Source organism: Tympanuchus pallidicinctus, unplaced genomic scaffold, assembly GCF_026119805.1.
Source record: "Tympanuchus pallidicinctus isolate F22 unplaced genomic scaffold, pur_lepc_1.0 scaffold3, whole genome shotgun sequence".
Taxonomy (NCBI): Eukaryota; Metazoa; Chordata; class Aves; order Galliformes; family Phasianidae; genus Tympanuchus; species Tympanuchus pallidicinctus.
The window spans coordinates 57,872,773-57,889,888 of NW_026294747.1; the positions used below are offsets into that span (position 1 = coordinate 57,872,773).

At 46.5% G+C, this 17,116-nt stretch overlaps 1 protein-coding gene across 2 annotated transcripts in view; it reads right to left on the bottom strand.

The window, feature by feature from the left end:
* The window catches only part of FANCM (FA complementation group M), a 57,931-nt gene that overhangs the window by 23,955 nt on the left and 16,860 nt on the right, over positions 1–17,116 (bottom strand). For both annotated transcript variants that reach the window (XR_008209692.1, XM_052696509.1), the window contains exons 5-11: positions 10,538–10,669; positions 9,887–10,019; positions 8,341–8,469; positions 7,656–7,757; positions 6,189–6,373; positions 5,144–5,350; positions 2,258–2,489 (exon numbers count right to left, since the gene is read on the bottom strand). Coding sequence is in view for 1 of the 2 variants with exons in the window: in XM_052696509.1 (XP_052552469.1) it covers positions 2,258–2,489; positions 5,144–5,350; positions 6,189–6,373; positions 7,656–7,757; positions 8,341–8,469; positions 9,887–10,019; positions 10,538–10,669 (1,120 nt within the window). In the remaining variant the exon portion in view is untranslated. The remainder of the gene's footprint in view (positions 1–2,257; positions 2,490–5,143; positions 5,351–6,188; positions 6,374–7,655; positions 7,758–8,340; positions 8,470–9,886; positions 10,020–10,537; positions 10,670–17,116) is intronic.

A 17,116-nucleotide genomic window follows, 5' to 3' on the forward strand; every position in this document is an offset into this window, starting at 1 on the left:
CTGCCCAAGTAATGCACAGGGATCCTACTGTCCAAGGTCACATAGGCAGGAAGGCCTCCAATAGCTTGCAGCATTCAGTAACAGCTACTTTGCAAAGCTCTGTGCCCAGTAACTGAGCTATTACATCTCTGTTCCTGAGCAGAACAAACTTTTTGGGCAATACAACGTACTCAGTGCATGGCAAAACACACAACAGGTCTCCGTGAGAGAGGAGAATGGAAGGGAATCCCCTTGGCTTGCAGAGAGCACAGATTAATGCCTGACTTACAGGCTGCTCAACTCTTCCCTTTTCCAGAAACAACAATTCCATACAGCATGGAGAAATGCCCCAGTCGTCTGATCCAAACACTTGGACACCTCAGGCTGAGGGAGGAAAGCAGGAGCTGAAGTTGGCATTCAAAGCCTTCTTTTCCTATGAAGTGTAGCTGCTGTCGAACAGGGAAGGAACGTGAAGCAGACTGAAGGTAGCCAAACACCAAATGAACCCCAGGAACAAGTGAAAAGCAAGGAAGGATAAATGAGGACATACGCAGTGTTCATTACAGCCTCCACCTTCAACTTCCCAACGTAGAAGGGAACACTTGGATAAGAAGGAGAAAATGCAAAAAATTAAAGAGCTTGCTCTCCTTTTTGAGATTTGCCTTGAATATCATTTGCACTGGCAGCAGGCACTGCTTCATACAGTAACGAAGGGAACTGGAACACAAAGCTGGTGCTCAGTATGAAGAAAGTATCAGTAATTTACACTCTTGTAGCACTTGTTTGCAAGACAGGCAGTCAATCCCATCCATCTTCAGCCAGGGACAGATCACCACCTACACGATGTATTTCAGCTGTGGCTGCTGCTAACCTACTTTGCACAAAAGGAACCTGGTAATTATTGCAGCCTGCTGAGTGCTATTCCCTCAGCAGGAAACACGTTCAGCCAATTATCTGCTCTGTGCACCTTGTGCCTCTTGGTTCTATTTTCTAGGACAGACGTACAGATTTTCTACAGTGATTAATTCCACATTTTGTTCTGCTCTTTTTATACCACCCTTGCTTCTCCTTACTGGGTGCTGCCTGGGTTGTGTGCAAAGCCCAGATAAGCACACCTTACAAATGGAAAAAAGTGATCAGGAGGAGCATCATGGCTGTGCCTGCAGCAAGGCAGACTCACAGAGAGGTAAGGCTGAGGATGGTATGTGCAGACTGATGTACTGATACTGATCCTTCTCCTTCACATTTCTCCCATGAAGGATGCTGAAATGGGAAACTGTTTCGCAGCCAAAGAGGAAACTGATAATTTCTGCACGATCTTGTAGCTTGCTTCCCCATATCTTCCCCACATCAAGAAGTTCAGGCTTCGTGATAATAAGAAATTCTGCGTTCAGAAGTGCTTAAAATCCACAAATACACTTTAAGTGTAACTACTTGGATACTGAAAGATAAAGTTTCTCAAGTCTTTCAGAAGCTTCTTCCTTCAGGGCATTTGCTGTTGGTCCTTAAGGTACTGAAAGCACCTAATAAAAGAGATTGTGAATGATTTCCAAGTATTTGTAACAATTAGCTGCTTCATCTATCTTGTAATCTTATTCCAGTGCCATGGCAGTGAACCATCTAAGGAGCCATTTCTCTTTAAAACTCATTTTCTTCCACAAGTTTTTGCAATTATAAATCACAAAAGAAATTACAGAATGGTTGAAGTTGGAAGGGACTCGGGGGGTCCAAGCATCCTGTTCTTGCTTTCTCCCTTTCGTCCCTTAACATTCTCCAGTTTTCAAGCACTTCTGTTTCACTGTAATTTCCAGCAGTATAAAAGATCTCTTTCCTGTATTAATAGAAGCATCAAGCCTAGACGTCACAGCTCCAGCCCAAATCCAGTACAGATTTATCACCAAACACTTGGTGACCAGCATGCCAGCTGACACAGGTGCATCAGAAGCCTTCAGCAGACATTAACGTTTGCTTCTGCTACTTGTAGCTCAAGTTTCTGACCCTCAGTCATTGACTCTATGGGAAGCTTTATGGAGAAGGATGAAACAAAGATCTGATATGAAGGACAGACATTTAAAGGCAGGACTGTGATGTGAGGATATTAAAGAAAAAGAAGGCAGCATCGAAGCAGAATAACACAGCTGCAAGGTGACAGCTGTTAGAAGGGCACTTCTGCTCTAGACCCAAACCGATGTGAGCAGGCACTTTTGATATGCTGTAAGATAACAACATGATATAGCAGCTTGCAGAGTGCTTACAGAAAACACCATAATCCTCTTACCAGTGACACAGGAGAAGAGAGCAGATTTATGGTGGAGAGAACTAGGTCTCCCTCTGGAAAGCTTTCTTGAATCGCTTGGTTCGTATTTTTCAGCAGTAATAAACATTCGGTGCAGCTCTGGATTTATGCCTTCTGGAATCATCCGTGGGCTGTGCTGGTAAAAATGAAGCATTTTGTTTCCTGAAATAGCTTTCTGGATGTTTCTTTTGTTGGACTGGCTTTGATTGTAAGTCTGTAAGAGAAAGGAAAAAGTCATACGTTGCTGAAACGCACAGGGCTTGATCAAAAGCAAAAGAACACCTGAGCGTCTGTGAGGTGTTCCACAGAATAGCAGGGGTTGGAGGGGCCTCTGGAGATCACCCAGCTCAACCTCCTGTCAGAGCACGTTGCACACATGGGCATCCAGTCGGGTCTGGAATATCTCCAGAGAATGCTCCACAACCCCTCTGGGCAGCCTGTCCAGCGCTCTGCCACTCTCACAGCAGTTCTCCCTGGTGTGATCACGGAGCTCCCCGTGTTTTGGAACGTGCTATAATGCATTTCTATCACCGGCTTTTTCCCCCCTCAAATGCAGATAAAACAAATCCCAATGGTCAGTTAGGTCAACAAAATGCTGTGTTCAAGTTCTTGACCCGCAAGTTCAGGGCTGGCAGCATGCATCCACACCATGGGAACCACAGCAGAGCAACAGGATTTGAAGAAAACATAAAGCAGTGCAGCTCCACAGACAATCTGATCATGGTTACATCAGAAATAGCTTGAGAGTCCTTTTAATTTCTTCTTTTTCAAAAGCTTCCACAATAACACACATCAGTCAAATTGAATTTGAACTATCATCTCTTTGTACCCACGCAAGACGTGCAAAGCAGAGTAAGAATCTAAGAGGCACCAAAGAACAGTGACTGTTCTCTAAGTTGCAGGCATGCCTTAAAACTCCTGACTACAAATAAGACAAAACACAAACACAACATGCAGCTTTTTACATTCTGTCAGATGGCCAGAAGTAGGCACAACGCTTGCAAGAAATACAGCTCTTGCCTGGAGGAATCTGCCATCTACAATAGATACAGGGATGATGTAAACTGGATTACATCAGAATGAAAGGAGGTCAAGCAAATTAAGGTATAAAGTCATTAGTTAATATCATATGTGCTTCAAGACCTTTTAATTAGACTTCCTTTCATTGCACAACAGAGAAACCAAGACGAGAATGGAGAAAGTAAGGCATGAATGCAGTTCCCACAGCACATCTCTTGCCCTAAAACACTGCTCTGAGCACTGCTGGAGGCAGGGCAGCAGCAACGTTCTTGTGACAGCTCCAGTTGGAAACCAGGACTCAGAAGGATGGACACAAGGAGATGCTCCGTGAATAAAGCTGGAAGGTGCTATGGTGAGCTTCATTAAGCTGCCCACAGGCATTCTGTTAAATGCTGGGATCCCAGCATAGGTTAAAAAAGTTGTTTTATGGAACAAAATTTCAGCAAGATTTTTGAATAACACAGGAGAACTCTGTAGAAATACAACTGCTTAAGGGAAACGTCAAGGAATTTAAGGGATCATATCAATATCCCATCAGAGAGTGGAACCTTCAGTCTTCATGAGCAGCATAAGAAAACATCTCTTTACAAATACCATTCACCTCCATTTTAAACTCTCTTCCCTTCAAATACGCTTCCTCCTTTCTCCCTCTCTCAGACAGGACCCTTTTGACCAATTAAATTCCAGCTACCTACAAATTTAAATCAGAGGCACATTGTTGATAGGAACAGATCAAACATTAGTAAGACTCTGAAACTTGGGCTTTGCAATTAGCTTACACAGATCTCAAACTTCCCCTTCATGAAAGCCAGCCTACCTGAGAACCAGCCAAGCGAGTAAATGAAACCAAACAACAAAGAACAAAATCCATTTTCAGCCAGAACAGCGATAAAGCCTACAAATGCCTGGCATTCAAGATGATGCTGCAAGGTGAAAACGTGAAAGTGCAGCTTCATTTCACACTGTGACCAATCGAACCAAAGAGAGCTGCCCCAGGGATTGCCAGGCTTCCTCCCACCTAAGCACTGCTGTGTCATCTCGGGTCCCAAGCCCGTGGTCGTGCAGCTGTGGGCTGACCCTGGTCAGGCTGCTGGTACAGCTGAAGATCAGTTCCCAGCTCTCAGCTTAGCTCTCCCAGGTACATTTGTTTCCCAAGGGGCAGCCGGCACTCAGAGAAGATTAACTGTACTCAGAGCTGAGTGCTGAGATTCAGGAATTTAGCAAAAGTAGATTTCCACTTAAGCTGATCTCTTCAGACCTCATACGCAAGCTGCTGCCACTAAGCACTGCTCTGAGAGCGCGGTGCGTCAGCAGCTCAGAGCGAGGCACTTCCAGCCCCAGCCCTCAGCACTGCATTCTCATCTTTTCCTCAGTCTGTCCCCTAACCTTGGCAAAAAACCCTGTGCTTTCTGCATCTCAGTTCATCACGGACAAACTAAGCGCTTTTAACAACAAAGGCTTCCAATCACACAATCATGAATGCTGGGGAACAGCTCCGAGATCCCCAAGCCCAACCCCAGCCCACCCACCATCCCACTGCCCACGTCCCTCAGTGCCACATCCCCACGGCTCTGGGACACCTCCAGGGACGGTGACCCCACCCCAGCTGTGCCACTGCAGCACCGCTCTCACAGAGAAGAAATTTTTTCTAACATCCAACCTGAAAGTCAAAGCCCTCAGCACTGAGCAAGCACACGCATTTTCTGACGCCATAGGCCACGATACCTTCCAGCACGGTCAAACAGGACGCTGCTGAGAGCACTCCCACGCGGCCCAACTCCTAACACAAGCGCCCCGTTCCCATCCAAGCCCCCCATGTCTCCCAGTGAGGATGCAGCTCACGCTCACCCGCTCCTCGCGCCCCTCGGCGAGGATGACGACGACCCGGCCCTGCCGCTGCCGCCCCGTGCGCCCCATGCGCTGCACCAGCCGGATCGGGCTCTTCTGGGCATCAAAGCAGATGATGAGATCGACTTCCCCAATGTCCAGACCTTCCTCTCCCACGCACGTAGACACCAGGGTGTTATAGCCACCCTCGCGAAAGCGTCTGACCACCTGAAGAAAGGAATGGATTTCACAGGTCAGCCTGGAGGCCCCTCATGCACGCTTCCAGGTTCAGCCAGATTTTGATAAAGAAATAAATTTATATTTTACACCTACAAAACTCAGTCAGTCTTCCCGAATGCGTTGATTCCTCCATGGTGATCAAATACCACACACTAATACTATCAGTGCAGCCCTTCAATTCTAAACCAAAAAGAACACTGTATTCTGACTCTAACCATGGCATCTTTCTAACATTGATCTTCCAAGCCTTTCAATTATTATTTTTTTAAAACTTTGCCACATCAAAACTTAAAGATACATCTTATTTTCCTATCTGTGAGGAAAAAAAATCCCCAAAGCAAGTATTTATGTTTGATCACAGAATCCTACAATGGCCTGGGTTGCACAGGAGCACAGTGCTCATCCAGCTCCAAGCCCTGCTGTGTGCAGGTCGCCAACCAGCAGCCCAGGCTGCCCAGAGCCACATCCAGCCTGGCCTTGAATGCCTGCAGGGATGGGGATCCACAGCCTCCTTGGGCAACCTGTGCCAGTGCCTCACCACGCTCTGGCTGAAAAACTTCCTCCTCATATCCAACCCAAACCTCCCCTGTCTCACTTTAAAACCATTCCCCTTGTCCTGTCACTGTACACCTTGTAAACAGCCATTTACATTCTGTTTAGTGAGTGTAGTTTGGGATAATCTGAAAGCAACTGAGCCACCTAGGAATCTACCAATGACATCTGAAATCTCAGTCATCACCACGCAACCCATATTAATAATAATATCTTCATTTATACATTTAATATTCCTTATAAATGCTTCCAACTTCAAGTTTCGGCTGCTTACCTCCAGCTGCTCCTTTTGGGTGAAGCCCTTTGTGCTCTTTCCTGTGGCGTGCCCAACAAAAGTCATCACTCTAACAACTGGGCTGAACCGGGACAGCATTTCTGCAATTTCTTGCACACTATCCCGAAATGATGAGAAGATCATCACCCTGGTGTCCACAGATGTGCTTCCAGAAGTGGTTTGATCTGTTTAATTAAAGAAAGGCAGAAAAGTACTTCTGTAAGTGATACAAAAGCAATGATCTCCCCAAAAACAGAGGACATCCCACAAGTTACACACTCACAGCTCTCATCTGAGTCAACAATTACAAGATACACTTCACCTATATGGCATTTTGATTTTTCAAATACATTTTATTTCAACAAAATTCTTTTTAAAATAACTAAAAAAAAGCCAACAGTTAAATTAATTAAAAAAAAGCAAACAGTTAATGATGAGCCCTTCAGCCTCCTTAGGCTAACCTTAAATTCCCAGAAAATGCTCCCAGATAGAACTGCTCCAACAATTCCTCTCTGGAATCAAAGCAGCATTCAAATCTTGGAGAATTTGCACCAACTCTAGTGAGAATGGCTGATGTCTGAGGTAATGTTATTAATGCTGCTTTGAAAGGCTCAAGTTTGGTGGCAAGTATCTTGAAATAACATGAAAGATGCCTTCTTCTGAGGAGAGTACAGCATGACTTCGGGACGTCACTGCAGAGTCCAGAGCAAAACAAAGTCAGCTGGGCATAGCAGTGAACAGCAGCACAGCAGCAGTCCAGCACAGAGCACGGTGCAGTGCAGGGATGTGTAACAGCTTTCTGTGACTTACAGAGCCACAAGAGCCACAAGAGCCAAGCCACACCTGCCTCTACAGCACAGGAACCCCATGACAGCAGAAAGGTTCAAAACCTTCCCTTGCTCTCTTACTCTGTTGCTTCTGAATGTTCTTCCATCACAATCACTTGTATCTCCCAGCTCTGTGGCAAAGACAAGCTCTGCTTCAAAGCAAAGGCAGAAAGACCTGCACCTGTATTAGGTTTCTTAGCAAGGTGCCTTTAACCAAAAGCATATCTTAATGCTACACAGAGACAGAATGTGCCTCCTGGACACTTCTCTTTTTAACACTTTATTTTAAATCACATAGGGATACTTTCAGAGCAGAAGTCTCAGCAGCGAGACAACAACAGCATCTTTCCTAGTGTGACGAGGTCAAAGCTACCTCCCTTCAAAAACTTCAACTGCATTTCAATGCTCTATTAGAGCTCATCAAATTTCTTATGAATATCCATCAACAGACCAGGTAATCTGCAGTGAAACACAATCTAGAGCACAACCCTGTAGCCAATTAATTTCCTTAGCACAGTACCCACCAGAACAGCCTGCCTACAAGAAACACCTGAACAAATGAAATCAGAGGGCTCTTCTGTTCATTTTTGTCAACAGCTTCAACTGTTCACTCCTTTTTCTTTGAGCTGTCAGCACTTACCAGAACATCCCATCTTCCAGGACTTGAAGTGCCCTATTACTATTTCCTCCAATTTCTTTAATTTTGGATGACTGTAAATAAATTCCTTTTTATTTTCAGACACTGAAAAAAAAGACAGAAAGCAATTAGAGATATAAATGAAGCTGCCACAACTATAAAGATTCAGTGAAGTTCTCCTGCTTTTCTCCTTTTCTCCTGCTACAGTTCTCCAGTATCACAGAGTCATAGAATGGTTTGGGTTGGAAGGGACCTCAAGGATCATCAAGCTCCAACCCCCAAGTCAGGCATACAGATTCCTGGTGCCTGCCCTCACTGCATTCACCTAAACAAAAACTGCAGTGAACTACTTACTGAAGTGTGTTTGTTAAATCCAGTTTTTTAAAGCATGCTGTTATCATGTCATAGTCAAAGTGTGAAAGGTATGCAGCCAAAGCATAATATTTCAACCTTTCATTTGAAATCAAATTAAAAACTTCAAATGCATAGAACTCATGGGAAGGTAGCTAAACCCACCGAGAGATGGGAAACACCACAAAGAGTCTGGAGAAACTGATCTCAAATAAAGAACTATATAGCCAGGTGTATCAAAATGCACAGCTTCCTGCATCCACAAACTGTGCAGAAATACTCAGTGTTTCCATTAAACAGAAAGTAAATATCCTGTCCCTAAAGGGGAAACACCAACCTGCTCTACTCCTGTGAAGATTTCCATTTGCTGAAGTCTGACACATGTCTGAAAACATGTCTGCCAGCTGCTGGTACAGCCTCATGAAGTCCTCATTGCGACCAAGTTCATTCTTTGTACGAGTTAATCCTGTGCAAAAGAAGTTAAAACACCTCAGCATTCAGACTCCAGAGCAAATCTCACTTTTGCAGCCCAAAAGATAAACTTCTCAAAAGCAGTGAACTCCTTTCAAGAGCTAAGTGCCATAAGTTGGCTTAGGAAATACAGCAAACGTTGTTTAGAGTTGGTATTTTCTCAGGGAAAATGCCACTGGAGATCTGAAGGATGAAAACTATTTGTAGGAACAGAAGCCTGGGGTCCCTGGGTAAACTGAAAGCTCCTACCTCAACCATTCAGCAGGAAGAAAGCTGTCCAGAAATGCTGTGGGTTTTTTTTTAACCAACTGACAAGAAAGAAACCTCGTCTAAAAGCTCAAAGTAACAAACCAACAAGTCTCTGGGATGACTTTCTGACAGTGCAGAAAAGAATTTTGTTCTATTCAAATCAGAAACCAACTGTACCAAATGCAGAACAGAAAAACCAGTTACTAAAAGTATTTTCCCTCCGTCACCTTTTAACAGCAGACGTGAATTTAAGGGGTCTGAGAATCGAGGAAGCACATGAAGTGCTCCCCAGCACCAACAGGAGCTCTGTGCCATCAGAGAACAACCTGAAATCAACTGTAAAAAGGTCAGAAGCATAAAATTCACAAGACAATATATTAGCACACACACACCATGAGCAGACATTCTGCAGACACTCTGTGGTATGTGACAGGCACTGCACACCTTCGGGTCACACACAGGACAAAGCAGTGCCGTTTTAATTAAGCAGTGCTTTGGGCAAAGTGCTGGCTAAGCTATCCCAAGTTACGTGGCCAGATGACACACACGCAAACGAGAACGAAGCAAGAGACCACAGAGCTTCATCCCAGGGCATTCTGCACTGCTGAAACCATCCCCTCCCTGACACATACTGCAGTTTGACACTGCCAAGTGGAAATTCAGCAGAGATGTCAGAACCAAACCAGCTGCAGCTTCATATCTCCCTATGTGAGATCCTGCACAGCTGAGATAGAAATTCTAGTGTGATGTACCCACATTTATAATCTTCTGGCAAAGGTGCTTGAATCATGCATACGCTTTAAGAACTTCTGCTACAGGGGGAGCTCCATACTGGGAGAATTGCTTTACTGAGCAATTTTGGTTTAAATAGTTTAGCACTTTATCTCTGTCTGTCCTGAGGTATTACTGCCTCTTAGTTTGTTTTTTTGTGCCTTATTTTTTGTCAAAATTACTGCTGTACATAACGTGCTTTCCCAAATATACCCCATCTGTAACACTGAGTTAATGCAATTCCTAGGGGGTCAAAGGAAAAACAAACACCAATTAGGCTTGCAACCCACTCGTTATATTAATTGATTTGTATAAAGCTAGCGAGACAGATGAGGTAAATTAATTGAGGAACAGCGGGAAAAAAAGGAAGGATGCTTCTGAAGACAGCTCACCTTTTGATCCATCCATAATTCCACAAAGGTAAATGAATAACGATCGCACTCCCATTTGCTGCAGCAGCTCATAACCATGATATAAACTGATACAGAGCGCAAAATCTCCTTCAATTATGCCTTGCTGCATCCCCTGTGAAAATAAAACCAGCTCACCATTAAATGAGATGATAAACAGCAGGAAGCGTACTGCCATTCTTACAACAAATACGAGATGAGCGTCTGAGCAATAGGGCCAAAGAACAAAGCGATGCATAGCAAGTGTCTGCCTGCCCAGACCTCTGGCAGGCAGGTTACAGGAGTTGGGCACCCCATGACAACTGACAGACAAGAGGTGCAGTCATGGCATTTTGAGGGGAAGTGCAACTTTGCTCATCATGAACTACAGAGCAATTTCTCAAAACAATCCCAGTTGGGAAAAATGCTTCTTCTCTTTTTAACTCTCCCACAGTAGAATCAGGAACGATGGAACAAGTAGGCCTGTTTTATTCCAAAGCTAAAACCAGAATGTTACATTGGAAATCTAAATACACCAAAAAACCTCATAAACTCCAAAGTGTTGCTTTTTATTTACTGCTTTAATGTAGTAAATGTTTAACTAAAACGATTAACTTCTGTGTTTAATAACACGAAATAAATGACGGCGCTTACCACGTTTTGAGGAGAAGGGTTTTTTCTGTACTGATCTCTCGCTAGAATTATCTGGTACTTGGTGAGGCTGGGGATGTCCCGCCTTGCTAAAACCCCCATTTTGATCAGGCGTCCAGCAAATGTTTCTAGCACCTGCAAACAGACATGTGAAGGTTAAAGATGTTCAGCCTCCTGCAGTAGTTTGATTTTTACATCTCTGGTACAGCAGGATGCAAATCACTCATTTACTTTACTTGAAATGTTGAATTGTTCATAACCAGGTGGTTTCAAAGTAACTTGTTAGTGTACCAGACACAACCACCACAGTCTTTTACCACAATGCGGTTCCCTACGGATCTGTGGCCCCCACGGCAGCTCCTCCATGTGCTGCCAACCCCAACCTTCTCCACGATGCTCAAACCAGCACCAGCAGACGACCAGCCCAGGTTGGAGGTGTGTGTGACAGGGGTGGGAGCAGAGGTGAGCAGCAAGGGATGAGCAGAAGGCAGCCGGGCCCAGAACACAGGCTGCACTGCTTCCCTCAGCCAGCAATTTATTTTTACACATCACATGTACCTGCTTTCCACATTGGTGAAACGAGGGAGCTGACCTGCACTAATTCACCGTAATCTTGTTTTTCCTCTTTGTTTCTCAGCCTTATGTGGTCAGGACTTATTTATGTATTTATTTATATAGACTTAGCTTTGCAGGAGCGCTAACTGTAATAATTGGAGTAATCAGATTTGCTCTACAGAATGACTTACAATCCACCAGCCCACTTGGCGAGCAGAACCCAAAGCACCTCGGTGTCCTACAGCACAACGATACGCGTGCCAAAGGCACCCTGACCTGTGTGGCAGCAGGCAGCCCCTGACCTGCATGCGGTGCTTCCCTGCTCTGCTGCAGCCTGCCCCAGCTCAGCCCAACCACAGTGCAGAGCTGCAGCCTAACAGCCCCTATCCCCTGTGCTGCTTCTCCCAGCCTGCTGAAAATCGAGTCTGACTGAACCAACGGCGACATTCTTTCATTCTACACACAGTGCTGACTTAAGTATGTCTGCAGTTTCTGAAGATGAAATACCCTAAGATGAAAACCAAAGCCATTTTAAAACTGTGATGCATGTTTGAACGCTAAGTAACAACGCTCCATTCATCCTCCGCGTGCGTTTCACGCTGTGCTGGGTTTTCAGAGCCCATCAAGTTGCACAAATATTATTAATATCTGCACTATTCACACACCGTCAAGCAGCAGCATTTACTTTAACTGCTCTCTGCCGCTTTGGTTGTTTTCATAGTTTGGTGCTGCCTCAGCTTCTTGCTCTGTGTACAGTGCCTGCATGGCACGAAGAGGTAAATCCCGAGAAAGGGGAGAGGCAATGATTGCCACCACAACTCCAGCGGTATTAATCACCCAAAGAAACAAAAAGCACACAGAGAACGGTGATAGGGCAAAGGAAAAATTGTGAAAGCAGAAGCTAAACTGAGAAAACAACGCGCTGGGGAATTTCCATGCTGCTGGCTGTGGGCCCACAGCTCTTTCAAAAACAACTCTCTGCAGTCGGCAGCTAAGCGGATTACAACAGATAAAGGCTGCTGAGAAATAATAGAAACACAGCCTAAATTCCAAACACCGGCGCACCTCAGGCTGCCGTGGGCCTTTGGACAGGAACAGCACAGAATCATAGAATTGCTCAGGTTGGAAAAGACCTTAAGGATCATCGAGTCCAACCACAGCCCAACCATCCTACCCCAACTCTAACAGCCCACCCCTACATCACGGCCCTGAGCACCACATCCCAACAGTTTGTAAGCACATCCAGGGATGGTGACTCAACCACCTCCCTGGGCAGCCCATGGCAGTGCTTCACAGCCCTTTCTTCATAGAAGTGTTTCCTGATATCCAACCTAAACCTCCCCTGCTGCAACTTGAGGCTATTTCCCCTCATCCTGTTCACCATTGAGGAGAGACCAGCCCCGCTCTGCTGCAATCACCTTTCAGATATTGGAAGACAGCAGTCAGGTCTCCCCTCAGCCTCCTTTTCCCCAGCCCAAACAGCCCCAGTTCCTTCAGTCTCTCCCCATAGGCCACATTCTCCCAGCCCTTCACAGCCTTGTTGCCCTTCTTTGCACCTGCTCCAGCACCTCCATGTCCTTTCTGTACTGAGGTGCCCAAAACTGAACCCAGAACTCGAGGTGAGGCCTCACCAGTGCTGAGTACAGGGCAGGAGTTCCCCAGTCCTGCTCACCACAGCATTCCTGACACAAGCCAGGATGCCACTGGCTCATATTCAGCTGCCTGTCCATCAGTACACCAAGGTCCCCTTCCATCAGAAAGACAGAATGTAGAATATATATACATATACACGCATATGTATACGTACACACACAGAAAGCCACCCAGAAACCTGAACTGCTCCTTTTTTTAGTGGGATACCACTGGCACAGCACTTCTTGCTCCCATCAGAACCCAAGCAGTTAAGTGATGAGAACACTGGAGATGCTTAGGATCAAGCTTTGGTCACAACTAGTGGAAATGGGGTCAGTCTCTCAACACAAAAATATTTATTTAGAAAAGAAATTAATGCTTTAATTAAAAATTAAAGCCCACATGAGTATAATGTCTCTGCACTGGTTTGTTATTTCCTACGCTTGTTGCATAACTTTTTTGTTTTTTAATTTCCCATTACTTGTATTTTTATGTTTCTTCTCTTGACCTGGTTTATAACATGCAAGAAAATCATATTGGCACAGTTTGCTCAGTGTCCAATTTAATCATCTTCTGCAAAACAAACCAAGGAGGACTATTACAAAAGACAGCAGGATCCAGGCACCTGGAGCTTCAAAACTAACAGAACAGTAAACATAACCTACTTAGAAGAGATACAGAAACAAGCACTACTCAGAGTGATTGCTTTTATCTGGTCTCCCTACCTTTACTTTTAATTGAAAAGATAATACTTCTGGATTAGGCCTCCTGAACCTTTCCAAAACACTGACATGTTACATTACACTCATTTAGATGAATTTCTTGCTAAGACTAATGACTTCTTCTAGCTTGCTAAATGCAATTAAAAAAGCTGACAGATTTACTACCAGTATATACAAGGCAGCCGGTGAAGTTACCCACGCTGCACTAAAACTGCCAGGAACACAAAGGTTTTGGCAGAACAAGAACCTTCCCAGCTCCAGCCGTGCCAAACACAGAACCTATATGCAAGGATACAAGGCTGCAAGGTGTTATGGAGAGCTACCATCACAGCTTTCCTGTGTGGGAACACCACCGTGTCCTACATCTGCACATGGCCTAATGGGACACGGGGCCAGGCAGCTTCACAACACCCCTCTGGGTTTGCTGTGCCCCACACAAACATTGCACTGCTCAACTCTCAACTCTGAAGTACCAACTTTTCAACAGAGTGAATTAAGAAAAGAAGGAAAGAGGAGGCTTTTCCCACATCTGGACCCCACAGTTCTCAGCTGGAAAGCTGGTTGAGCAGCGTATTTGCCACAGGTCTACAGGGAAGGGTTCTGGTTGTACCGTGCTGGTGGAGTGATTTTGTAGGAAGGCGTGAAGGCAACAGGGGTCTTCCAATATCATATAAGATCACCTAGAATCACATAGAATCAATGGAAATGACCTAAAAGATCATCCAGTCCAACCGTCTCCTCATCACCACTGCCACCACCAGCACTAAACCACATCACGCAGCACGTCGTCCAGACGCCTCTTGAACACTGCCAGGGACTGTGACTCCACCACCTCCCTGGGCAGCCATTGCAGTGCCTGACCACTCTCTGAGAGAAAAAGTTCTTCATCATGTCTAATCTAAACCTCCTCTGATACAACTTGCAGCCATTACCCCTTGTCCTGCTCGTTGCCCGGGAGAAGAGGCCAAACCCCTCTCCACCACAGCCTCCCTTCAGGAGGTTGCAGAGTGCAGTCAGGTCTCCCCTGAGCTCCTCTTCTCCACGCTGAACAATCCCAGCTCCCTCAGCCGCTCCTCATCAGCCCTGTGCTCCAGACCCCTCCCCATTTCGTTGCCCTTCTCTGCAGACACTCCAGGGCCTCAAGGTCTTTCCTGCAGTGAGGGGCTCAAAACTGAACACAGCACTCGAAGTGCGGCCTCACCAGAGCTGAGTGCAGGGGATGCTCACCTCCCTGCTCCTGCTGGCCACACCATTTCTAATGCAGGCCAGGATGCCGTTGGCCCTCTTGGCCACCTGGGCACACTGTGGGCTCATGTTCAGCCGAGCATCAACCAACACCCCCAGCTCCTCTTCTCCACACTCATCCAGCCACTCATCCCCAAGCCCATAGCGCTGCATGGGGTTGTTGTGCCCAAAGTGCAGGACCCAACACCTGGCCTTGTTGAACCTCATCCCATTCACCTCAGCCCAGCCATCCAGCTGATCCAGATCCCTCTGCAGGGCCTCCCTGCCCTCAGGCAGATCCACACCACCTCCCAGCTTGGTGTCACCTGCAAACTTGCTGAGGATACACTCAATGCCCTCATCTAGGTCATCAATAAAGATATTAAATAAGATGGGCCCCAGTACCGACCCCTGGGGGACACCACTTGAAACGGGTCACAGCTGGACTTCACTCCATTCACCGCGACCCGCTGGGCACGGCCCTCAGCCAGTTCCTTACCCAAAGAAGGGCAGACCTGTCCAGGTCACAGGCAGCCAGTTTCCCCAGAAGCAGCCCGTGAGAGATCATGCCAAAGGCTGTGCTGAAGTCTAGGAAGACATCAGCAGCCCTTCCCTCATCTACCAGACTGGTCACCCAGTCATAGAAGGAGATGAGGTTAGTCAAGCACAACCTGCCTTTCACGAACCCTGCTGGCTGGGCCTGATCCCCTGGATACTGCGTACATGCCGTGCAATCTCATCCAAGATGATTTGCTCCATAACCTTCCCTGGTACCAAGGTCAGGCTGACAGGCCTATAGCTCCTCGGATCCTCCTTACAGCCCTTCTTGAAGATGGGAGTCACATCAGCAAGCCTCCAATCCTCTGGGACTTCACCAGTTAACCAGGAGCACTGATAGATGGCTGAGAGGGGCTCGGCAATCAGCCCCGCCATGGGGTGCAGCCCATCCGGTCCCATGGACTTGTGACAGTCCAGATGGAGGAGGAGCTCTCTGACTGTCGCCACGGAATCGCTGGGGGCAAATTCTGTGCAGTGTACCAGACTTCCAGATCAGGGCATAAAAAGCCCAGAGGATAACTGGTCTGGCTGTTTAAGGCAGATGTAAAGAAGGCATTGAGGACCTCAGCCTTCTCCTTGTCCTCAGTGACCACATTCCCCGCTGCTGAGATCTGGAGCATTCATTGCTTTGTTTTAGGAAATAAAAAGGGCTGTGTTTAACAAAGTGTGATGCCTTGGGAGGGGTAACCCTAACATCCCCTAAAAGTTCCAGCAGGAACTGTGCACCATTTGCACCACCTGTGCAAACTGTAACTCAGCTTCAAGTGGAAGAGCCCAGGGACACCAGCAGCACAGAGCCCCGTGGGGGGAGACACAGAGGGATGGAGCAGCTCACACACTGCTCACCAGCTGCAGAGAGCCCTGCACTCCCTGTACACAGGAGAACAAACAGCTCATTGGCATGTCTGGGGAAACCTCTCAGATCATAAATACAGCACGTCAACGAAGAGGAGGACAATTATTAACATAAAAAGGTGTGGAGCTGCAACAGAAGATGGCTGAGGAAGGCACAGGAGCTGGTGCTCAGTTTGAGTTACTCTCCGTGTATCTCAGAGCTGTGACAAACAACCAGTAGACTCTAACTGTAAGCCAGAAGAGTGCTGTTACATGTAAGCTTTGTGCTGACAGATTCCTATCTCCCTTGAAGCAGAAATACAGAAACAGGGACACAGAAGGGAACGGTGCTTTTAAGATGATCTTCTGATTCTCTAAAACCAGTACCAATCAACAGACAAACCATCTTTATTCCTCTCAAAGTTTCTTTGTCACATTGATGCTAATTCATAAAATCACAGAACAGCTTGGGTTGGAAGGGACCTCAAGGATCATCAAGCTCCAACCCCACGGCCGTGTGCAGCGTTGCCAGCCACCAGGTCCAGGACCAGATCACATTGCCCAGGGCCCATCCAACCAGGCCTTGAACATCTCCAGGGACGGCATCCACAGCTCCTCACCATCCTCTCAGTGAAAACCTCCACTGACATCTACTCTCAATCTCCCTTCCTTTAGTGTAAAACCTTTCCCCTTTGTCCTACCGCTGTCTGCCCATGTAAAAAGTTGACTTCTCTCCTTTAGTCTCCCTTTTAATATTGGAAAGCTGCCATGGGGTCTCCTGAGAGCCTTCTCCTCTCCAGGCTGAACACCCCCAGCTCTCAGCGTTTCTCCATAGGAGAGGTGCTCTGAGCACCCTCTGGACCCACTCCAGCAGCCCCACATCTCTCTGTGCTGGTCCCAGGTCTGGATGCAGCACTGCAGGCATGGCCTCACAAAGGCAGAGCAGAGGAGGACAGCCCCTCTGTCGGTGCAGCCCAGAGTGCAGCTGGCCTTCCAGACTGCAAGTGCACACTGCTGGCACAATCTTCTATTACAGCGTATTTCACTTATAAAAAAG